Source organism: Lolium perenne, chromosome 5 (assembly GCF_019359855.2).
Source record: "Lolium perenne isolate Kyuss_39 chromosome 5, Kyuss_2.0, whole genome shotgun sequence".
Lineage (NCBI taxonomy): Eukaryota > Viridiplantae > Streptophyta > Magnoliopsida > Poales > Poaceae > Lolium > Lolium perenne.
In genome coordinates this window covers 247,015,518-247,040,394 of record NC_067248.2, presented here as the reverse complement: position 1 = coordinate 247,040,394, position 24,877 = coordinate 247,015,518, and the positions used below count along the sequence as shown (strand labels likewise).

General features: G+C 45.3%; 2 protein-coding genes across 3 annotated transcripts; both read right to left on the bottom strand.

Annotated features, from left to right (window-relative positions):
* Positions 1-8,561: 8,561 nt before the first annotated feature.
* LOC127302570 (uncharacterized) lies at positions 8,562-12,714 on the bottom strand. Its single transcript, XM_051333057.2, has 5 exons — positions 12,481-12,714; positions 12,128-12,297; positions 10,074-10,149; positions 9,048-9,124; positions 8,562-8,963 (listed from the first exon to the last, which is right to left on the bottom strand). The coding sequence occupies exons 1-5, from the start codon at positions 12,647-12,649 to the stop codon at positions 8,841-8,843; spliced, it is 615 nt and encodes a 204-aa protein (XP_051189017.1). The 5' UTR covers positions 12,650-12,714; the 3' UTR covers positions 8,562-8,840.
* Positions 12,715-14,696: 1,982 nt separating this feature from the next.
* LOC127302569 (uncharacterized) lies at positions 14,697-23,628 on the bottom strand. 2 transcript variants are annotated; one of them, XM_051333055.2, is made up of 13 exons: positions 23,406-23,628; positions 21,820-23,324; positions 21,646-21,725; positions 21,055-21,242; positions 18,508-19,522; positions 18,298-18,425; positions 18,039-18,098; positions 17,911-17,961; positions 17,747-17,817; positions 17,412-17,560; positions 16,410-17,333; positions 16,236-16,295; positions 14,697-16,057 (listed from the first exon to the last, which is right to left on the bottom strand). In XM_051333055.2, exons 2-13 carry the CDS (start codon positions 23,301-23,303, stop codon positions 15,096-15,098), a joined length of 5,172 nt encoding a protein of 1,723 aa, XP_051189015.1. In that variant the 5' UTR covers positions 23,304-23,324; positions 23,406-23,628; the 3' UTR covers positions 14,697-15,095. The 2 variants fall into 2 exon arrangements, with proteins under 2 accessions (XP_051189015.1, XP_051189016.1); XM_051333056.1 differs by lacking the exon at positions 23,406-23,628 and having other exon boundaries at positions 21,820-23,340.
* Between the last annotated feature and the right edge of the window lie 1,249 nt (positions 23,629-24,877).

Below are 24,877 nucleotides of genomic sequence, written 5' to 3'. Positions count from 1 at the left end.
TACTATCAGAAAATATAACATCTAAAGTTTATGATGATACATGTTGGCAATATATATCTCATATTAAGTTGATCAAATCAACAACCTAGAACTACATGAACTACACCGATATGGAGAGAGTAGAACTACTACGCCGCTATCTAGGTTGCGAGAACTATTATATAGTCTGATTTGCATACAACGTGATCAGACCATAATAGATGGTCCTTGATTCGGTTGCAATGCTCGAACATTACCTTAAGCAAAGCATGGCTGTTTTGTTTTGCACTGTTTTGTTAATAGTGGCAAGTACATTGCACTCGCTTTGTTAATTAAATCTTGCTTACAAGGCACCGCACCATATTAAACTCAACAGCATGTTCAAACAAACACGCCCAAGTATCATATCTTACTTCCCCAGACAATCATGCGATCATGTGGAGGACATGTGTCGGACTGTCAGTCTACAGTATCCACTGAGACATGCATGTTTCTCTCTCAGACTGCAACCAAATCATACTTTATCCCATAATGCATCGAGTAAGTGCAGCACGGCATTAGGTACTTGAGAGTACTACCAGTGTTACCGAAAGGACTGCGTTGACTCAAAAAGTCAAAAGTGGGGGTTGAACGGGCGGGCCATATTGTGTTGCCATTATTAATATCGAGTAAGTATTTGCATAGGGTCCAAAAAAGGAAAAATACATAATAAAAATTAAACGAAATGCAAACCCTAGCTAGGGTTTGTGCCGCCCTAGTGGCCTACACGTCCACGTCATCATCCCCGGGGGTAATGACAACTGGATCTCGAGGCAGTGGTGTGGCCCTTCTCGTGGCACGGGTAGCACTAGGATCCTGGGCTGCTTGGGCTTCCGACGGATCGGCAAGCCTATTTTCGTCACTATTTCATATGTGTTTGGCAAAACAATTAGCACACTAAATATGTTTGCCCAGGGTTCAAATTTTTCTTGGGTCCTCCTATGGCCCTGGCATCGGTTGCGTTTGCTACCATGATGTGCATGCTACCTCCATGCTAATGTATGTGATGTTGTATGGAGGCGGTGGCCATCCTTGATAGCGACGGCTCGAGGAGGGCACAAGCTCGTGGTCGCTGCGAGTGCCCTTCTTTCATGGCCATGAGTTCTTCTTTGTCATTGCGGCTGCGTGTAATGGGGGAGCTAGGGTTATTGGAAATGGAAGGGGACGAGGGGCCGGTGTGGGGATGGGGACGCGGTGTCGTTGATCGACAAGCAGCTGATATTAATGGCTACGTAGAAGACGAGCGGGCAGCGCGTCACCACCATGCGGCCGTTGGGCCTCCTCGTGACCACATTTCTCGCCTAAATTTCATCGAGAAATAGGATAACTTATTGCGGTTGGTTCATTTGCGTCGTCCGCTAGATCACAAAAAGGGTGTCCTCCTACTCATGCGGATGGAAATGGCCCTATTCGTGGGCTCTTTTCCCTTCAACGGACCTGCGTCGCATTGCTCCTTTGCCGTCTCTCCCTTTGGTACGTAACTGTAATGGGGTACGTACGAGTTCAACTTTTCCACCCGTTGGTAATGGATTTGCCTTTTATACGTTGACGCTCCAGGTCTCACTAGTGGCGTCTGATCTTTTTACGCTTTTACTCGCGAGGCACGGCTGCGTGGGCCGGCGGTGGAGCAGCTGCCACTGCCATCAGGAATCAAATCGGGGAGGACGTGGCGACGGAGGAGCGGCCGGCTGGTGCATGGCATGCTGCAGTAGATTAGGTGGAACATTTACTTGGCACAGGCCTGCCTTTACACGCGACTGACGTGATCACCACCATGCCTTCAGGCTTCAGGTTTGAATCGCCTCCATCATCCACCACGAAGACGCACGTCACGCCCACCACGTGTGCGGTGTGCTTCATCTGAACAGCAGGGGCCACCACTCCGGATCCGCTACATCTCCAGCGAACAAAATGAATTGGAACGCAACCCAGGGTGCCCTAGCTACAGCTTCAGCACCTGCGAAAGTCTCTGTTTCTCCCGGAGCAGCTCCGTTTCCTTAATAAGGTAAAAGGTTCGCTATTGTATTAATTAAATAGAAGTTTATGTAAGATTTTCTTACATGTTATATTGAAACTTGTGCAAATTTTTCAAGAAAAACTAAGGTCGTATGTAAACTATGTAGAAAAGAGAAATGAAACTTCCTTATATTGAGGATTTTGTACACCCACACACGGGTGTTGGTATTTCCGTCACCGTTCATTGTTTTTGTGATTCGGATTAAAAAAAAGAGAAATAAATATTTTCATCTACCATGGTGGATATGAATCTCGAGAAATAAATGGACGGTGTCGGAAACACCCACACTCACAGGCGGACCTTCATGGGGGCCAAAGTGGGCCGTGGCCCCCCCAACGAATTTGCAAAAACACTACTACTACCCATATAGCCCATTAGCCATTAGTCTCTAGAGGCCATTAGCTATTTAGGCCTGTTTTGGAAGGAGACTGAAATCACGTAGCTTCAGTCTCAACTCGTTCCTGTTCTCGACTGTTCTGTTCTATCTCCAGTCTCGTTCGGTCGTTCCCCTGGGGATCCTTCGATGGCGCGGCGGCACGGACGGCTGGCTGGCGGGTGGCAGAGGTTGGCCGGCGGGAGGCCGGCAAGGCTTAGGTTGGTCGCCAGCGCCCGTCCGCGGTGTGCCGCACTGCTGCAGCCAGCAGCAGTTGCTCGGTCCGGCCCCTATTTGCTCCGGCAAGGTAATTTAGTGCTCCGATTTTTCTTCTTTCCCTCTCCCTTGGATGATTTTGTGATCCTATTTTGCTTTACTTACCTGATTGCACAATTATCTGTTGGGAATTTTACATTAAAATTGACAGTTTCTACGGCAAGCGCTGAACGCGCATTTTCAACTTTGAAGATCATCAAGACAAGGTTGTGTAATAAAATGGAGGATGAGTTTCTTGCCAACAGTTTGCTAGTAAACATAGAAGGGGAAATTGCAGAGAAGTACACCTATGATGATATTCTCTTGCATTTCACGGGTGCAAAGAGAAGAAGATCTGATCTGGAGTGAAAATCCTTGGTTAGTTAGTATATAGTTTATTCTGTTTTAGTTCTTTTGGAGTAGCTTATGCATATATTGACATCGGAAATATATTTTGTAGACAATATCAATTTAAATATAGAAGTTTCTGAAAATGCTACAAATTCTAGCTTGTCATTGCCACTTGATTTTGTCTTTCAAAATTAAATTTCATGTCATGTTATAGCTTCGCCCCCCCAGCGTTTTTCTGCAAGGTCCGCCACTGCCCACACTCATGCATGGGTGTACAAAAGTATTTCCGGCGTAGATTACTTTATATATATATATATATATATATATATATATATATATTTTGGTTCAAACTTGACTTGCCTATATCTGCATATTTCTGTACAGTCTACACACATGATTTAGGTCGTATTTTCTTTAAAAGAGTAAATTTCTAGATTTTATTGTTCAAAACAGGTTTCGCCACATCCGAGAGCCAAAAATCCGCGTCCTACTCTCACGAAATTATAGTCTCAAAGTCGAAGTAACTTTTTGAGGTTCATAATCCAATGACATCCCTGATCCTTTGGCTTCCAAACGTGTTCCCAATTGACTTTGCAGTTTCCACCGAAAACCTTGTCGCAAACTACCCAAAACTTCAATAGAACCTCCATTGGAACGTCAAGGACAGTGTTGAAGTAAATCACAATACTAGTAAGCATCGCTTTTACCAAACCAAACGACGAGCATGTACATCAAATTTATCTTCAAAATGTTGGAATTGGATCCTTCTTAGATGTGTGTAACCGACAATGGAAAGCCAAGATATTTGGGAAATTTGTGCGCATAGCCGAAAAATATGTCATCAAGATTTAACCATTCACAACGAAAAACGGCCACTTTGCTTTTGGAACAACTGGTACAAGGATGGTAACCACATCAACATGGGTTAGAGCATCCAGATGGACGAAACAGTCGCGCCTCCGGATCCTCGTTTTCGTCCGGATTTGGGATTTCATCCATCCGGTGAGCCCAGGTCATCCCCGGCCCCCTGGGGAGCGCTCGGGGAGTCCGGACGAAACGAAAGCGCGGGAAACATCGAGAAAACTTCTCGCGCGGCTGCTGGCCCCGACTTGTCGGCGATAAAGACCAATCGTTGTCCTTATCGCATCGTCTTCCGCGCTGTAAAAGTCTGCCGCCGGTCAGTCTTCGCCAGACGCGTAGCTTCCACGCGGCGAGTTAATGTCGTCGCCTCGGTTTCACGCGCGTCGCCCTCTATTTATCGCGGAACTACCGCGTCTGGCCGCATTCACCATCCTGTCTCCCTATTCACCACCTCTATCCCCAATCTCATAGAGCAATGGCGAACTTCGGCGACAGCGCGGCGAACAATGGCTTCAGCCGTCGCTCTCTCCACCAATGGGAGGGGAGGCTGCTACACGCGGCGGGCTACCCCGCGCCGCCGGACTTCTGCGCGCCCAGAGGCTGGCGCCTGAGCGCGGGGGGCGTCCCGATCCCGCCGCCCTCGAGGCAGAGATCGACGCGGTGCTCGTCACCCTCAGCAACGAGCAGCGCGCGGAGGAGAGGTTCTTCCCCGACAACTACGAGGCCTAGACGCAATTCTTCCGGCAGAGGTACGAGCGCGAACTCGCCGCCTACGACGGCCCTCCACCTCCTCCCGCGCGAAACAACGCCACCGGCCGCCGCCGCTGGTGGAGCAGGCCTGGCCGCACCCTCGAGAACGTGCTCGCGCACATCGAGTGTGGCAACTCCCACGTACTTGGGATGCCGCCGCCGGAGGCGCCTACCGTGTCGCGCCGGCACAGTAGCTTGTGGACGCCGCGATGGATGGCGTCGTCGTCCACGTCGTCTGGGTCGAGGTCGGTGTCGAGGACCGGTGGTTCGGCTCCTCCACCAGCGACGCCAACCGTCGTCAAGAAGGAGCTGTCCTCTCCACCAGCGACCAGAGGGTGCAGCAGCGGTGCCCTCGTCATCCGCGAGGGGGGCACCGGTCGTCGTCTCCTTCGCGCAGTCGCAAGAGGAAGACGACCAAGAAGGACGCCGCAGCGGCCGCCGCCGCGTCCCAGCTCACCGAGAAGGAGGTCTAGCGGGCCGAGGACGCCGCGGTGGCCGAGGCAATCGCGAGGTCGCTGACCGACCTCGTCCCCGCTGACAATGCCCTCCCCATGGACGTCGCGCTCGCCTGGTCCAGGCAGGACTGGGAGCGGCAGGAGGCGGAGCAGCAGCGGCGTCTGCTGGACCTGGCGGCCGCGACGACTCGCCTCCCTCGCCACACCCACCGCTGCACCGACCGCACCCGCCGCACCCGTGCCGCTCATCAAGCTCAAGGAGAGCAGCGACAACGAGCTCTATCGGCCGACGCTGCCACACGACGACCCTAGCCAAGGTTCAAGCCGTTGGTAGGGAGACGTCGGCCAGAGCAGCCAGCAGGCGCCGCCGCCCGAGGACGCCAGCAACTCCAGCGACGATGACAACGGCGGCGACTACACAGCGTTCTACCGCCATTTCGGCATGTAGATCACCGTGTTCTAGCTTTATTTTATGTTTCCCTGTGGCCAAATTCAAATATATTACGAATTCGGCCTATATATGTATGAACTCGCCTATATATGCTAAATATCTCTAAATTTCGCCTATGTTTGAACATATTTCGTCTTGTTTTATCTAAATTCGCCTACATCTTAAAAAAAAACATCCATCCTAGGCTCGCCGCTGGCTTCCCCAGGCCAAACTTTACATCCATCCGGCGCTAAATAGCGCCGGATTTTGGCCTGGGGAGCCCCAACGGCTGGACATGCTCTTAGAGTGTTGCCAAGAAAAATTGGTTTCATCCTTATGGGGGGGGGGGGGGGGGGGGAGGGGGCACAAAGATGACAACATCATACTCACAGAGCGAGGTGCAAGCCGTAGGGACCCTTCCTCGAACTTGGTGAATATGACCCTTGATTGGTGGATTTTCAAAGGATGTGGTGTAGAGGGTCGATGGCCAACACAAAGAGTGGTGATAAAGGATTTCCTTGCCTAAGACACCTTCCAAGTTTTTTTGGGGTCGTCGACAAGACTATTAAGAAGCACCCTTGATGATGGAGTGGAGAGTGGAGAGAAACGTCAACACCCAATTTAGGGGGAGGGGGAGCCCCAATGTTGAAGTAAGTCGATCAAGTAGTCCCACTGAATGGAATCAAAAGCTTTTTTCATGTCAAACTTGACGAGAAAGGTAGATTTTTAAAATCCGTGAAGTTCGGAAATTCAATTTGGCTCCCGGGTGCGTATGCTCCCTCTACCAACAAAACATATTTTGAAGTGTGGAAAAATTTTGACAAAAAATTCTACATGTACATCTTCATAATATATGTGTATGCGTCAAGTTTCACGAAAAAATAATATTTTTTGTGGCCTATGTAAAAAAGAGAAAACTTATCCAGTGAAAAGCATTATTTTCAGCACTGAATTTTATCTTTTTTACACACGTCACATGATAAGTTTATTTTTTATGAAACAACTATGTGAGCGCGTAGCACGTGAAGATGTAGGTGGGAATTTTTTGTTTCAATTTTTTTGAAATTTAAAATATGTGTAAGATGCATTTCAAAATATAGGGTGCATATGCTCCCATGTTCCAAAACACCTTCCTAACCAAATTCCAATGGGAGAAAGTTATCATGGATGCTTCTCTTCTTGATAAAAGTGCTTTGGGCGTTGGAAACAAGCTATTCCAATGGGAGAAAGTTATCATGGATGCTTCTCTTCTTGATAAAAGTGCTTTGGGCGTTGGAAACAAGTTTAGACATGTGAGGAGCAAACCAGGTGGCCATCATTTTGAAAATGGGCTTCTAAATGGCATGTATGAGGCTGACTGGAGGGAAGTCGATCACATCCTCGACCCTTTTTTGGAGATGAGAGTAATATTTGCGAAGTTAAGCTAACAAAGGTTAGCTTATTTGTGGCTTTGGGGTTTTGACTTATAACCACAAAAGCACGTAAATGATTTTAACTTTTGGCTTATAACATGATGCAATAATATATAGGCAAAAGCTAAAGCCAAAACACCTGTTTAAGTGCTTTTGTGGCGAGTGGCAAAGGATGGAAATAACCTGAGGTGGGAGGAACTTTTAGAAAATGATACGACGACCAAAATAGTCCTAAGAAACTAATGCTATGTATGATTCTATATCTTAGAACATTTTTTTTTGAAACGAGGTATATCTTATATCTTAGAACAATAAAAATAGAAACATGTTTGAATATAAGTATTGCCTACAAACATATCATTAAATGGTAGCTCAATGGCAAAACTTTGCCCTTTTCTGAAAATCTTCTGTAATTGTATCGATCAAGACTTTTGATTATCCCTTGCTCGTGTGCAACTCGATCTTGATAATGTTTGTCACCGGGAAATATTTTTAAATTGTTATCGTCTCCACATGTAAAAGCAAAGCCAACTCAATTAGACGATAATGTTGTCAGAGGAGACAGTCATGTGCCTTTCAAATATATAAAATCTCCGAAGTCCTCAATTCTTCGTGTATGACTAATGAATGTCTTAAGGTTATCTTGTATATAGTATCTTGTATATAGTAAGATCCACGATAAATCTTTGTATGAAACTCGGTCCTCATATTGAACCTAGAATATGAGTCTGCTACGTAGTCCCTATTTTCGGTTCGAAATCAATTTTGCGCAATGCTCACTAAAACAATCATAATTTTCTCATATAAAATCGGTTATCGACATATAACCACTAAAATTATTTAGAAAAACACGTGCAACTAAATGTATTCACCAAATTTAAGGTTGGGTGGCTGCCCTACATTGCCTTACTGGGAGTCGCTCCTCTTCATGGTTTATAAACCAAACTCTAAACCTAACCAAATACCCCCGGACCGCGTCGAAAGAAAGAAAGGTATCATCAAAAACTCGAGCTGAAAGATCAGTATCATGTGGTTTTCTTGGCTGACTCTGTCGAATCTGTGGGAGGACGGACAGACTCGAGAGAACAGTAACGGCGTGTATGGGCAGCGCAGACGACCGTTCAACTTTGAATGCATTCAGCAGGGTAAAGGGACTGCTGCGTCAGGGCAGATATTGTGTAATTTACCGAAACATAAATGATGGACTAGCTACTGTTTTTAAAAAGTGGCAGTAATTCGTAGTTGTACCCAGGAACACTCTCTCTCAGTTAGAAAGTACTACTAGTATGAAATATTTTAGAGATGTATATTTCATATTTTCATGTCGTGCCTGCAAACGTTTTTGAAAAAATACGTCTTTCTGTAAAATAAAAGTTCAATGCAAAAAAAGTTATATATTACAGAAGTTCATAGTTTTTAACTAGGGTGCAAAATCAACCTTTTTTCGTGAAAGTTGGCACAAAGGACACGAGCATGTACATAAGAATTGAGATTCTTTTTATATTTTAAACTATTTTCTCATGATTTTTCAATTCAGCCGAAGGAATGTGCTCCCGAGAGCCAATTTGGCCACCCTGTAAATTAGACCAACCACAAAGAGTAGCATGCTTGATAGTTCCACGATTTTTTTTACTCAACATTTCGAATAAATTGCAGCTGACATATTATTGAGCAACCCACGGGCCAGATCCGATATCTGCTCGAAACACTGTCAAGACGCATGTACATCATCGGAACCCTATGTTTCCACAAATTACAAAACAATGCAAGTATACATCAAAAGGAATCCAGTAGCACGCCCCAGAAAAAAGTGCCAGTAAGAGTGTGATGCATGCTAGGTAGCTTTTTTCCTTCATGTAGATGGCCAATTTTCTTCAGCGCCCCAGCCCAGAAATAGACGAGCACCCAAGCACAGTCCCTACTTAGGAGGTCGTCGGTCCATGGAAACTATGTCCTCGATGTTTTGTTTGATATAAGCACCTGCTTTGCCCATATTCTTCACGACTCCTGAAGCCACCAGCCCGGCGCTCCTCTTGTACCTGCACCACCACTCAGAATGTCAGAAGAAAAGATCATTGTAAGAGTAGACCAGCAAGGGGAGATCTGATGAAACGGTAACTTTCCTCGCCATGAATTCCTGTCTTGCGAGCTGCGGTTTCTGTCCTTGCTCCTGGCCCTGGGGCTGGGGGTGGGTTGCAGCAGCTGTGACAGGAAACATAAAAGCATCAAGGTTCTGAAGTCCACTCACTCTGCACAAAAGCTAGTGCCAGAAATGGTACACTGGTGGATTCAGAAGAATACTAGTCAACAAAGCTGATACTAGATGAACCAAGATGGCTTATCATCATTGTGGCAAAACATTGTGTCCATAACTAATTTTAGCAGTTTTCGTGGTCTCAAAAAGGAACAATCACTGTCCTGTCACCGTCTACAGAATGCTACTGTGTTTTTCTTCAGCAGGTACGACCAAATTTGTCACTTGATATCCATAACCAAGATTTTTTTTAAAAAAAAAACAGGCATGTACTACGATGAACTATGGAAATGAAAAACTGCCACCAGCATTATAGACTTAGTATTAAGAAAATGTGGAAAATGTCTTTGGCTCCAGTGATCCCTTCATTTTAAAAAATTCAAAATTCATATTTATAAGTTTCAAAAAACAACTGAGAACAAATCTGCACATAGTCAATGATGTAACCTACAAGCATGCCAAATCGCCATGCAAAATTCTTTGTATTGTGGTCTACACAAAAATGACAAAATCTGATAAATTTGGAGATTTGAAAATATACATACTCAGATCCACACGTTTGCCCTTTTTGTGTAGCTGAGAATACAAAAGTATCGAACTTGATTTTTGCACGTTTGAGGAATATATATTCAGATTTTTATGAATCTTGCAAATATGATTTTCGATTTTTTTAAAACAACGGGATCCTTAGTGCACAGGAGCCAAAAAAATCTCCACAAAAGTAAATGGAACTTTAATCAGACCTACGTTTTGTAGAGATTTAAATTCAAAACTTAAGCATTAAAGGATAATTGCAAACACATAATCCACTATTACAACGATTTCAGGTTTACAGTTTTTTTATTGGAGTGACCAAGTATAAAGTAGATGACATCAAGTAGGAGAAACTTTACATACCTTCCTTTGTATTCCGTGTTGAAGCATGGTCCACGGCAGGTGAACTTTTCTCAACTATTCTGCTGTCGACCAATAGCTGCATGAACGTTTCTCACTTTCCTTAGCAAGAAGCAAATCCAAACGGCTACGGTACAGAATGTATAATTCCATGGCGTACAACTTAAATATCATGTACATCATTAGAGATCAAATTTCTGACACTCACTGAAAACACTTCATTGATCCAGAGTCCGTCAACAAAATCCAACCATTAGGCAAAGGGGAAAGATTTTTGCTACCATTCTTTTAGTGCTCGTTCAACAATCTGTTCATGTGGTACTACCATACTACTCGCGGTAACTACTGTTCATATGGGCTTGCATCATGTTATTCTATTTTCGTAGGTTTAATGGGGTTGCTATAAAACTCTGGTCATCACCGTAAAATGGGTTGCAATGTATCCTCTTCACTGGAGCAAAATAAAATAAGCAAACTCTCCTAATCCCTAAGTCCTGCTGTTGTCTTGCCCTTCCTCCACCAGCTGGTGCAGCTCTAGTTCAAGTTACTGTCTGACTTCTTTCATATGGATGTGTACCCCCACTGTGAACAAGGTTGACAACAATTTGGTTGATGCTGCCTACCAGTATCACTCATGAAAATTTGTTTGGAATCTTTGGATGTCTACCCCCACTATGAAGTATGAACTAGGTTGACAACAATTTGGTTGATGCTGCCTACCCAGTATCATCCATGAAAATTTGTGCAAGAATCATTTTTTATGTGCAATGGAACTGATGAATCATTGTAAGCTCATGACAGCATGATCGCATTTTAAGGACTGCTGCAAGATAGGAATCTAATTTGTACGATAGTGATGTTGACGCGGAGGAATTGAGAACTTACAAAAAAGGAAAAAAAAATGTCCCAAAGCAATTTCTCTAGCCGCAGAGGAAGCATGCTAGAGCAGACGTGTTATGTGAAATTAGGCATCACTGAATCTAACATATTTCTGTGACTATGAATATTCAGTTGGAACAATTTCATTAGAATCAAGAAGGATGTTATCCCGGTCACCTAAATCGACTAGGCAGTGTCATCATGCCTCCAGGACAGTATAATGGTCTGGTCTACACAGAACTAACCCACAGAGTTCCACTGCCTTGCTACGGCCATGGGGGGCTATGGATGCCTGTTTTGAAGGAACTAGACAAGGCGTTACATTCAAGCATGTGCAATCTGATGAAGATGTCACTTTATATTCATCATACAATGTGATCTACCTAATAGAAAGTTCATCAGGCAAAAGAAGTATTTATAAGACACGCCTTTTCAACATCGTTGACAGCCCAAATATTGTTATCGATCTAAAAAATCAATACTCATGCTGTGTTCAAGGCCAACTCAGTTGCCAAAATATCCCAAGGTTACAATTAATGTTGGTTGTGTTTGCATCCAAGTAGGAACCTAGGGGCTGGGCAGACGATACCAACACACTGAGGCGCCAATCAGAATCCAGATTCAATCTTTTGTGTCAACCAAAATGCTCACAGCCCAACACAGTTGGTATACTTTGGTCAGTTCTAACTACACCGGCTGCTCAATTTTCTGATGAAGTTATCTAGGCAGCTTTTTCCTTTCTAATTCCATCGGCTCCAGGATATCATATAAGTGTTCAGTTACAGCAGACTCGAGGATTTGGATACTTGTCATAGGTAACGATTGCTAACAGTGTCAAGCATGACTTGCGTACGATTATAGGTCATTATTACCATCATGTTTTCTTCTCTTTCCAGAAATATGGCCCTTTAAAAAAAAGTCAGAATTGGGAATTGCGTGAACAATAAATACGAAATCGTGCAGGAAAGTATGATCAGATCAACACCCACTAAAGTGGCAATTTTTAGATTTACATGACCATGTGCTGCCATTAACATTGGCTACCTACACATATACTTGTGAAATATGAACAATAACAGAAACAGGTCAAATCCATACACAAGCCGCCAGCCACATGACCAAACAACACGAGCTTGAAATTTCATGATCCCATACTGAAACAGTGAGATGAAACCAACCTCGAGCCCCTGGCAATAAGGCAGCAGCGCCTTGGCCTCGTCCCCGCCGCTCTTGCCGTCTCTGTCGTCGACGAACATCGAGTAACCGGCGCACGCGTACTTGAACTGCCTCAGATCATGCCCCTGCGCCGCGACCTCCTCCCTGGGCTCTTCCACCACGAAGCCCGGGACTGCCAATCAATCAATATCAATAATTTCATTCATGTTTCATGAGATCTTCCGATCCAGCATAGGCGAAAGAAAAAAGAAGCTAAATTTGATCCCGAACGAGATGCTTTTTTCGATCGAAAACGCATATCGCAACGAACGCATGCTATAACATGTGGGTCGATGGGGGGATTAGGGTTGGCGACCTTGCGGGATGGAGCGAGGGATCCCCACGCAGATGGGGTTGTATCCCCGGGATTTGAGCACCGACGAGTAGTAGAGGCAGCCCTTGCACGACTTCCCCTTCCTCGGCGGCGCCGGAATAGACGGCCCTCCGGCCGCCGCGCCGCTGGACTCCGGCGATGCCTCCCCCATCTACCTCCGTTTATTTCGGTCTCTTCTCTGTTCCACCCGACGGAGAAATTTCTTTGCCGAAGGGGACCGTACCTCTCTTGGTCGCGGGTGGGCCCACCGTGGTCGCTGACTTATGAGCCCACCAGTCGGAGAGTGGTGTTTTGGAACATGGGAGCATATGCTCCCTTTATTTTAAAATTCATCTTACACATATTTTGAATTTCAAAAAAATTGAAACAAAAAATTCGCACGTACATTTTCACGTGTTACACGCTCACAAAGTTGTTTCATAAAAAATGGACTTGTCATGTGATGTGTGTAAAAAAGACAAAACTCAGTGCTAAAAATAATGTTTTTTACAAGGTAAATTTTCTCTTTTTTACATAGACCACAAAAAATATTGATTTTTCCTGAAACTTGAGGAATGCACATATATTATGGAGATGTACATGTAGAATTTTTTGTCAAAATTTTTTGACAACTCGAAATATAATTTTTCGGTATAGGGAGCATACGCACCCGGGAGCCGAATTGAATTTCCGGAACTATATAAGAATTCTTACATCTCTTTAACATCCACTAGAGCCAGAGAACTTCAATCATATCATAGCTTTAGGAGCATGCAAACATTATTTGCTAGGAAATATGAGACTAGGGTTAGGGTTCGAAACCTTTGGGACGGAGCGAGGATCCCCAAGCCTATGGGTCGTAACCTCGGGATTTGAGCACCGACAAGTAGTAGAGGCCAGAGGCAACCGCTTGTACGACTTCCCCATCCTTGGCAATGCTAGAATAGACGGCCCTCCGACCACCGCGTAGGACTACCGCGATGCCTCTCCCATATCTCGCCTCCATCACCCTATGCTGCCTCTCCCATATCTCGCCTCGATCACCCTATGCGACAAAGAAATTTCATTGTAGAAGAGGATTGGCCATTCTGACCTTAGCTACAACATGGGCCCACTTGGCTCCCTGCATCGTGCCGTAAAAAGTTGTGTCGCATCGTTCAGAAATGTAATTTAAGATTCTAATTATTTTTCTTTATATAAGAATTCCTAGCCGCTTTTAAACGTTATGGCCCATAGATGGGCACACACACTGCCGAAACATGCTGTCATGCTCACATACTTTTATCACACAAACAAGGAAACGTGTATATTTTTGTGACAAGGAAGTGTGACCTCCAGCTCAAACAAAATTACATCATCAATAAAATTGAGCAGTCAAGAAAATCAACAAAGACTTCGTGAAAAAAGGCGATTTATTTACTGAATTCGATCAGCATGAGGTAACAAGAATTCGATCAGCATCAGGCAACACGAATCATCAGGAAACAATGTCAATACCATACGAGGATCTTGTCGATTTCAAGTCCACTTGATCTCGTGTGTCGGTTGTCTAGTTTCTTAGACGATTATTATCCAGTATGTTAATTTTTCTTAGAAGTCGTTTGGTATCCATCATTTGACCCTGAAATCCTGGAATTTATTTTAGAATTCTATAGGTGGGCTGTTTGGTTGCCACAGAATTAGGCCGTCATTTCATTTAGAAAATCCAGCAGAATGACGCCATAGGTAAACACAATTCCGAGCTGAGACCTATCATTTGCATTTCTCTATGAAAACCATTTACAAATTTAATATTGAATTTTGTTGTCATTTGCAATTCCTATGGCAACCAAATAAGTATCCATTTCTGGAATTACAATGTTCATTTCAAAATGCTACAAACGAAATGAAAGCCTGACTTCCAAACAACTTCTTAGAGTAGTTGCTCGTCTGATTTATGATACACAGCCATTTAATTTCACATAGCCTAATTACTTCTAGAGACAACTTTTCCCTCTACGAAAATTTATAAGGCGATGTTGTCCTCTTCGTGCTCCAGCATGTCCAGGACTTTTAGCGCAAGCACAGGCCTACCTTTGTCTCAAATACAGAGCATGTGTACAGCCTTCGTTTAGGTGCAAGAAAGAAGAAAGAAATACAGCATTTCTGCTTTGCATTAACAAAAGTAAAAGAATTTCAGGATAGATACAAGCCAAAACCACATATTTGCAGGGACATCATTCAGTCGCAAGGCAAAAACTAGTAAAACAGGTCAAGCTATGTTTAATGTTTTTACAGAACCCTGTCTTCACCACCAGGGACACAAATAACACCACTACGCCAGACAGACACCAAAGCAAATGTATACAGCCAGCAGCAGCTCATTCAACATTACAACAGAACCCTCCCATATCTGACATCAGGATTTATTCGGAATGTATTAGTTCGGTTCCAGGCAACGCAAAATAAGAGTAGGATGCACATGATGCTTAAGCTACGGTTGTTCATGACGTTTCGGGCGGGATGCAGCTCGCTGAACACATCAAGTTCAGAAACATGCACGGATGCTACTGGCTAGCTACTGCATATACAACAAAACAGGAGAATAAAGCAGAAAAAATGAACCTGATACCGGTTCTTTACTGCCTCTCTCTTGATTCTGACCTATCAGACTTCCTATTGTCATCCCAGCCACTGCTCCTGTTGTCATCATGCCTATCATGGTGCCTCTCGCCACCTGAAGGTTGCCGATCAAACTGCTGATCTTTTTGCCTGTCATAGTGAGGCCTATCGCTGCTCGAAGATTGCCTATCAAATCGGCGATCATTTCTCGGTGCAGATCCGTCAACCGGTCGGTCATGGGCATAGTTGCACTGCTCTCCTCTGTGGCAGCGACCAGTGTTCTGGAAGGCATAGCAAGGTCCCCTCTTGAAAGGACGTGACCCTCCACCGCCAGACTGAGGCCTCCATGGCCGCCCACCTGAGTTACCACCATTAAAATCCTGCTGGTTATTCCAGGTCTGATTCCCGCTTGGTGAATTCCAGTTCATATTATTATTCCCCTGGCCTGTACCATTTACAGGACTAGGACCTGGATTTCCCTGCACAGGAGCGCTCCAGCCAGTATTTTGATTCATGTTTCCAGCCTGGGGCACCCAACCAGGATTAGAATTTGCATTTCCTTGTGCCATGGCACCCCCCCAAGGGGCCACTGCAACTCCTTGCATCTGAGCTCCCATCATAGCAGCCGCATTTGGAGTCCCTTGGGCTTGAGTCCATATCATATTCATGTTGGTGTTTCCTGGATTCTGTGTCACCCAACCCATGTTCTGGACTGCATTTTGCTGTGTCGGCATACTCACCCCCATGTTGTAGCCTGTGGCGCCTTGTGCTGGTGCTGCCCAAGGCATGTTCGGTGTAACCCAACCCATGTTCTGAAGGGATCCCCAGTCCATATTTCCAGCCACCTGAACTTGGCTAGATGCGTTTCCAACTTGTGCAGGCGTGGACCAGCCACTGCTTTGACTATCTCCACCAGCAGCAGCTGGTGTTGACATCAGCTGAGCTGAGTTGGAGGCATCAGTTGATTGGTTCCTTGCATCTGAAGGTGATACCACAATAACATCATTAGCTAGGTTTCCACTGAACAGCCATAATAATTCCAAGGAGCGACAGCAGTTGTTTAAGATTGAAACCTGTAAGACTTTGCTATGGAACTAATGGAAACAAGATATCGGAAGAAAACAAGGCATGGAAATGGAAAAATAGTGTGCTAATACCTTCAAATTGCTGAGTGTTTGATTGTGCAGCTCCAGTCTGTGCACCTACTGCTCCAAGATCTGCAAACGGAAAGAAATAATATACATCAAATTAAAATACATCTGTACTACAAATTAGAAGCTTCAACCAAATTGTTGGAGCATATAAACCCTTGCAAAGGAACACAACTTCACCTGAAGACTGTGAATTAACTGTTTGTGTGCCAACTGTTGCAGGAGCAGGCTGAGACGGTGTTGTTTGATTTACTGTAGTGCCAAACTGAGTTGAGGAAGCATTCCAACTTCCAGTAAGAGATTGCTGGCTTGCAAAAGCTGCTTGAGAATTTTGCATCCCATAATAACTTTGTGCACCAGACTGGATCATGGTTGCTCCAGGATTTGTTGTATCCTGCATTTGACTAACCCTATCCGGGAAAGACTGCGACTTATTTAGAACCCCTGATTTTTCTTCAAAAAGGGAGCCACTAGAGGGTCTAGCACCAACATCTGAGTTGCTTCTCAAGTAAGCTTTGTCCATTTGAGATGAGCTGCCAAGTGGCGGTTCCCACGGAGGCAGGTCTTTCTCAAACTTCCCAACCAAAGCATCAGCCAACAATATTGAGTCATCCTGCGTCTCGTTAGACTTCCATATTTTCAAATTAGCAGGGAAATACCCACTGCTGTTCCATTTCCGCAACTGTACTATTGAGAAAGGGCCTTGGATTTTATTAGAAGGGTCCACGTACTGCCATATCTTTTCAGACTCATTGACTGTTAACTGTGATGCAGGTGTTGCAGACCCTAAATTAGCCGTTAAAGTTTGAGATGAGGCACCAGATAGCCCACGTGGAGTATTAGCTGCCGTGGCTTCCACATTAGTTCTGTGTGCACCAACATTTGGACTGTCTGATTTATCTGTGTAACCAGCACTTTCACCGTGAGACGAGAATGTAGATCTCCGTCCATGAGGCGATTCCAACTGTGTACTTGACCACGTGTTTCGGTTTGACTCCCAGTTAGATTTAGGATCTCTTGCAGCATTCCTACCCTCTCCTTTACCGGGAGACACTGGGTTGTTATCTTTCCTAGAGAAAGAACCACTCGGCTTACTGAAGCTACCTGTATGAAAATAAAAAATGTAAGTCAGTGTCAAAGTGGTACGAAGCTTGGCAGAATAAAACAAATCAAGTCCAGTACTTTTCTCAGCATCCTCCTCTGGTTCCTCTGGAGATTCATAATCCGGATCCATGGCAGGATCAGCATGTATTTCCGGTTCTTCCTTCAGCCTTCGAGCACGCTCCTCTGGAGTATTTAGAAGCTTCAGCTTCTCTACACATTCTCTAAGCGTACATAATGGTCAAGGCATGCAAGCTAAAATCTATTCGTCAAAAAGAGTCATTACAGAAAAAGAATAAATTCAAAATATTAATGACAAGCAATCGGATTACAAAAAGAGGAGAAATTTAACCATAATGTTGAATCATGAACTACCAACTAAATAATGATTCATAAAAGAATGTCGAAAAGGATATTCTTTTCTATGGCCCATATCACTGGCACGGTCACGAAGATGCGCAAGGCGCATTTTTTCACTTTCGATCCACTGCAAAGATGCAAATGGCATTCATGAATAAGCAAATGCAATAGAAGTGCTTGACTGGAAACTTCTATAGTTCTTCCATTAGTAGTTGCTTACATCATTGACTTTCACAGAATGGAGAACCCTTGCCTTGTCCTGAACTTCTCCCTGGAAGATATGATGGTTACACCATAGAAAAATAGTGTACAAATAACAAAAGCACAAATAATGTGTAATAAAATTACCACTGTCATCCTTGCAATGAGCCCACACTTGATGCTTTGCCGTAACCGTTTGCACTCCTCCTATAAATAAGAAGAATAATGACAGCATTCAGCAAATGCAATTATATCTGTTGAATAAGTGCTTGGCTACATCAGTATAGTGAACTAACAGCCAAAAAATCAGTAAAAATGGGAACTATAAAACCAAATGTTTAGTTTCTACTTAGCTTCAGTAAACATCAAATCGAACAGCAAAACTGTAATATTCCTAATCAAATACCTCAGTGAATTCTTGATTTGAAGTTATATCAATAGTAATAACCTCTTTCTTGTCCAAGTTTAGTATCTCTAGTGTTATATCAGTTGTCTTTTTTCCACATTTATACATCTCAGCAGCTGTTCCTGTCCCTGCACACAAATACGGAAAATTCTGCAATCAGAATCATGAAGAGCCGAATCTAACATCGGCTCTGAAAGTGTGCCATCTTACCAACAATCTGCACAAGTCGATAGATGTCTTGCCTCTGACCTGCACCAGATATCCGTATTCTCACAAATGTTCCAAGAACTTTCTCGCTAAATGTGTCAACATCACCCATTAACTCTTCCATTAGGTTGCGACGCAGGTACAGCAAGCCAATATTATGGTTATCTATCGCGGCGAAGTCATCAAGGTTCGTTTGGAGAGCTCTCGGATCATATTTACGCGATTTCCTTTTTTTTTCTGAACTCATCACAAATGATGCTTCACTGTTACCATCGACATCCTGGCTAGGATCAGGGTCTACAACACCACCGTGATTGCCATCGATATCAACTGGTGCGACCTCAGTCATGAAGAAATGAGATTCGAGAAGCTTCAACATTTCAAAATGCGCAACACGTTCTTTTCCAAATAGACTTTGGAGCAAAGGATCACAAACTATCTGGCTTTTTCTGCGAGGATCACGGAGATCTTCACGTTTGATATAGGCAAGTAAAAGGCGTTGAACTTGAAACTGAGAGAGCATTGATTTGTCACCATTCCTCATATGTGCAACAAAATCCAAGAGCTCCTTTGATGCCCAACTAGCCTCTTCAGCTGAGGATGTAGATGTACCCACACTTTCAGATTCTTTTGGTCCATGATCACTTCTTGAAGCACGCTTCGACGATTTTCTAACCTTTGCCCCTGTAGACTTCTTAGTCTTAGCATCACGGCCACCTGAACCTCGCTTGGTATACCTCCGAGTGCTGCCTTTCCCTTTGGAACTGTCCTCATCAGCAGCACGCTTTAATCGCTTCTTTCCCCTCTTTTTTGGTGAACTGTCCGAATTAGCCTCTTCTTCATCATTAGTTTCAGGTAGCTCACGTATAATCAAAGAAGGCCCGTTCAAAGAAGGTCCATTTTTTTGACGCCTAGCGACTGATATTTCTTCAAATGTCAACGACAACTTCTCTTTCAAATTCAACCAATAACCCTTGAACAAATACCACCAAGATTCTTTGTCGTCAAAATCTACATCCTGTTAAATACGAAAATATGCACACCAGAACCATTAATAGATCATTTCATAAATACATGTGAAGCTACTGACATTACAACTGCTGAGCAGGAAAAAACGACGTCTCACAAGCAATTTGCAGCAATAGTAAGTAAGATGGGCATGTCATGGTAACAAGGCAGAAGCTAAACATAGACTAAAAAACCAAAAAAAATCTAAATATCCTAAGGCTTCCTGGAATATAAGGAACAGATGTTGATGTAAGCATTTGAAATGAATAGGTAATTTACGCAAACATACCATTGTATTTTCAAAGTGGGTGTTTGACATATATGCATTTATCCACCCTTAGCTGACATCATACCGACCATGTTCTAGAAGGATTAGGAAACAGGCATAGTCGTAATCTTCTAATTATGGCTGTGTATTAGCCAGGATCTTCTCTCGCACAATCAGGATGTGGGCGTTCCTGTTACGGATCCGACGGTACACTTCAGCATCTACAGGTTCACCAGGCCCAAGAAAGCTTATGCCATGAAACAAATATGTTCGCCTACGCACGACCCATGCATGCGAGCACACCTCCTCCTCGTCAAGCAGGTGCTCCCGTACCTCAATTGACCGACGCTCTCACTGCCTACACTGGGCAGGCTGCCCCAACACCTAGTGCTGAACCTCTGGCTACTGTCTCTATCTAGGAAATAACCTTGGGTCATGGTCCCACGGCAAAGCATGGCTTCCCACTACAGTGTGGAGACCGAGTACCATACAGTGGCTAACATGGTCGCTGAAGCTAGTTGGGGCGGCAACTGCTTCAACATCTACGAAGACCCCACTCCAACGCAAACGATTGTTTTCTAGTACAAGGTCCATGCGTGCACCTGCCAACAAACCTCGTCCATTCAAACGACTAAGAAAATCGTAGTTGATCTCACTTTGTCCATAATCGTGCATCGATGGGACAATTTTGTGTTCTGCATGTGCCTTGTGTGCCTCAATAATGATCATATAGGTGTACCCATAATTAGGTCCCATTTGTTATCCTGAAGTTTATCGCGAGGATGCACCATGTTTTTCAAAATATGCACGCCAGCAAACAAATTATGGCAGCATATGAAAATAAACTTACTATTGAATGCAGAAACAACAAAAATACATAACTCGAAGCCATGAAGGTTCTCAATTATCAGGCAAAAGGTGCATGCAAACAACATCCTCCCATTTCAGGAAAACAGTGTAGCAAGGTTTAACATCACGTAACAATAATGCAGAGCAATAGTTTTGGTTCGAGTTGCCTACAAATTAGGTTCACCCATTTGATTTTACTAAATCACAGACAGAGCACAGGTTAACATGTATGCTTAAATTATGCAAACATCTATAGAAACAGTCTTTCAAGGTCGAAAACTATCATATGATTACATGAACAAGAATCACAAAACACTAAACCAACTCCTCAATGCCATAGAAGAAACAAGACACTGGATGAAACTAAGTTCTTAAACTGAGAAAATATTAGATAGAAGAAGCTAAGGGTAATGTGAAAAGTTCACCATTTGCTCGGTTGCCTCCTCTTTGTTCTCTATCATCATCACAGTATTCATGCATGTCTCACAGAAACCTTTAGTTCCTCTGACACGGATGAAGTTTGTCTCTTTCAAGCACGCTTTGCACAAGGAATAGGTACATGTTAAACACATTTGGCTAGCAGGTTTCTGACAGTTGCTACAAATGTGCCACCCTGAAAAAAATAGCGAAGTTGATCAATATACATATTTCGAGACATTTTATCTGTATACTAAGCATCAATCCTTCATTTTCTACCTTTCCAAAAAAATCAATATGATCATCATATAGGTAAACTCATGTATCATTGAAAGTATTTCCTAGTTCATGCACGGAATCAGGTAGAAGAACGTGCAACAAAAGGATATTTCAGAGTTCACAGACAAATAACACATTCTATAAATCCGATGCAGTATAAAACAAGGAAGTTATGTGACAATCCCAGCATACGAACTGTAAACCAAGCCTGATGCAAAAAAAAAAAAACTCCTAGAAAACATGGATTTAGGAAGATTGTAACATGGCAGAAACACTTAAGGGCACTCAGAAGGGTTCGGACTAAAGATAATCTAACATACCACAAGTCCATTGACCCTTAGTCTTGAAGAACTCGTCATCCCGATTAACGCACGAATGATGATAAGCCTTGGGGCAAAACCTGAGGACACAGAAAGAACAGTCAACAGCTATAACATATAGTTGTGTAGTTTTTTAATAACACAACATGAAAGTAACACAGCTGTTGCACAAACCTACGATCACAAACCACAAGGTCACCAGCATCAAAGCATATAAAGCACACCTCCTCCTCATCCTTTTTTTTAGGAGATGGCTTCACCACGGCTTGAGCCTTGGAAGATGCACGGCCTCGCTTTGGCCGCCCTCCGCCCTTCTTTTTCAATGGTGGAGGCTCATCATCGTCGTCATCCTCATATATCTGCACATCCTCTTCTTCAGGTAAACCACCAGCCATGTCAACATCAGCTTCTGGAACACTATCAGCTTCTTCAGTGACATTTTGGTCAGCCATGTCATCGTCTTCATCCTCATCACGAGTAGTAGTAACCGCATGTTTCTCGGTGCCCTCCACATCTGCACCATCGTCACCAGCTGAGGCAACATCCTGACTGTTGTCCCCAGTCAGGCCAGCTGTATCCACCTGTATGTCCTCACCTGTTGCGCAAACACCAGCTGCATCAGTACCTTCCTCTGCATTGACATCTCTACTCATGGAAACCGCATCCATCTGCGTCCCCTCATCCATGAGGGTGTCGCCGGCTGTTGCAACCCCTTCGTCCTCATTGTCCTCTCCAGTTGTGGCAGGTATATCCATCTCTGTGACCTCCTCTGCACCAACATCACCAGCCACGTCATCTTCAGCTGAAGCTGGAACGTCATCATCTTGTTCCGGAACACCATCAGCTCCCTCAGCAACATTTTGGGCAGTCATGCCATCTTTTTCATCCTCGCCTCCAGCCCCAACATCTGCACAATTTTCCATCCCCTCCTCACCTGCACCATCGTCACCAGCTGACAAAATCTCCTTTTCCTGATAATCATCTCCAGTCAGGCCAACTGTATCCGCCTTTACGTCATCATCACTTGTGGCATCGACAGCAGCTTCTTCGTCAGCATCCCTGGTCAGAGAAACCGCATCCATCTGCCTGCCCTCGTCCGCTGAAGCATCACCAGCTGCCGCAGCCCCTTCGTCCTCGGTGGAGGCAAGTGCATCCATCTCTGTCCCCTCCTCCGCAATACCATCGTCATCCTTGACGAGCTCTGCTTCCGTCTCATCCAATTCAGTTGTAGCAACTGCATCATCCATCGGCGCCGCCTCCCCATCCTGAGCATCCTCCCCCGCGGCATCGTTATCCATCTGAGGACCATCATCTTGCACGCCAGGTTCAGAGTGAGTGGCACCATCGAGGATCCCCTGACCAGTCTGGCCACCTAAGCCATCTCCATCTCCATCGGGGGCCATATCAGAATCGTCCTCTGCACGGGAAGCGCCCAGCTCTGCAGGGTCGTCCACCGCAAACGCAACGGCAGTCGCAGCCGACTGTAAGCCAGCGCCGGCGTCTTCCTCTGGCTCCTCGCCTGCCGGAGCACAGTCGTTTACGTCCTCCGCCGCCGCCGCAGCGTCCTCTCCAGCGCCAGCGGCGTGGGAATCCTCTTCAGGCTTCTCGCCCTCCCCGCCGCCGTCGAACTCCAGCACGATATCCGGGGTGGCCGGCATGGCCTCCGCCGCGCCGTGGACCTGGACGCGCAGGGAGCTTGCGGAAGGTTAGTTCGGGATTGGGGTAAGGAATCGCTGGATAAGCAAACGGAGAGCTCGTACCTCAGAAATCAATGCCCGGGACTAGGACCCGGGCGGGGGCGACGAGGTAGGACGTGGGCGGCGACGCGGGTGAGAGGCGCCGAGGCGTTTCTGGGGGAGCGAGGCGTCGGCGGCGAGCAGCGGCGCGGCGCGGCGACGTCGGCGGCGGCTCTAGGGCACGGCGGCGGTTGTGACGAGACGGCTATAGGAGAGGGGATTTTGGGGTCGGATTGGAGCTTTGGTAGGGGTAGGGTAGAGAGAGCGTGAGAGAGGGGAACGTGGCGTGGGAGAGGAAGTGGCATGGACTCTTGTACGGTGGTGGGCCGGGCCGGGATGGGATGGGCTTGGAGACAAATTTGCTTGAAGCAAATTGATATTGATGCAATAAACTAGAAATCAATAAAAACATGTAGAACACTCCGACGATGAGCATGTCGTGGCAGTCGTACTTGAAGACGACAAAGTGCTTGACATCAATGGCGTGCGCGCGGGCGAAACGCCTCCAGCCCGTTCTGGAGGAACATCTGTCCTTGGTCGTCGAACAACACCTCCACCGACCACAAGCTCGTGTGTGCCATCGGACACACGTTGTGGAGCTCTTTCCCATCGACTATCGACGCGAACTTCCCGGGAAGTTGCAGCCTGTCCCAGCCCATGCTCACGTGGATGGATGCACCGAACTTGAAACCGGGGAGGTCAACGGCAATGGCATCGGGCGATGATGGTGGGGATGGCAGTGGTGAGGGGAACGGTGGTGGTGGCTGACTCTGACCTCTCCCACAACGCCTTCCTCGGCGGCCTCGGCCATGCCCAGGCCCCATTGGTCGTCCATGGCTGCAGAGATGCATATGGTTGTGGTGGTGGTGGTGGTGGGGAATGGAAGAAGATGCGAGTGTGGAAGAAAATGGTCGTCGCTGGCCTGCTTAAAAATGACGATGCATTGGATGGGCTGTGCTCCGGTGTCCCCCCCCCCCCCCCCGGCGAACGACGTTCAGGTGGTAAACGTGTGTTTGGTTCGTGACCAGAAAATATGGATGATCCCATCCCAAAAGCTGAATATTTCTGAAAAAGGCTGGACCATATGATCCGTGAATTTCATGACTAATCTCACTAGCCGCCTGATTATCCATGGTCGTCGACGCGACTCCGACACCTGCCACAGTCATATGTGTGGCTCCCTGATACGTCTCCGATGTATCGATAATTTCTTATGTTCCATGCCACATTATTGATGTTATCTACATGTTTTATGCACACTTTATGTCATATTCGTGCATTTTCTGGAACTAACCTATTAACAAGATGCCGAAGTGCCATTCTTGTCTGCTGCTTTTGGTTTCGTAAATCCTAGTAAGGAAATATTCTCGGAATTGGACGAAATCAACGCCCAGGGGCCTATTTTTCCACGAAGCTTCCGGAAGTCCGAAGACGAAGCGGCGGGGCCACAGTGGTGCCCAAACCCTAGGGCGGCGCGGCCCACCCCCGGCCGCGCC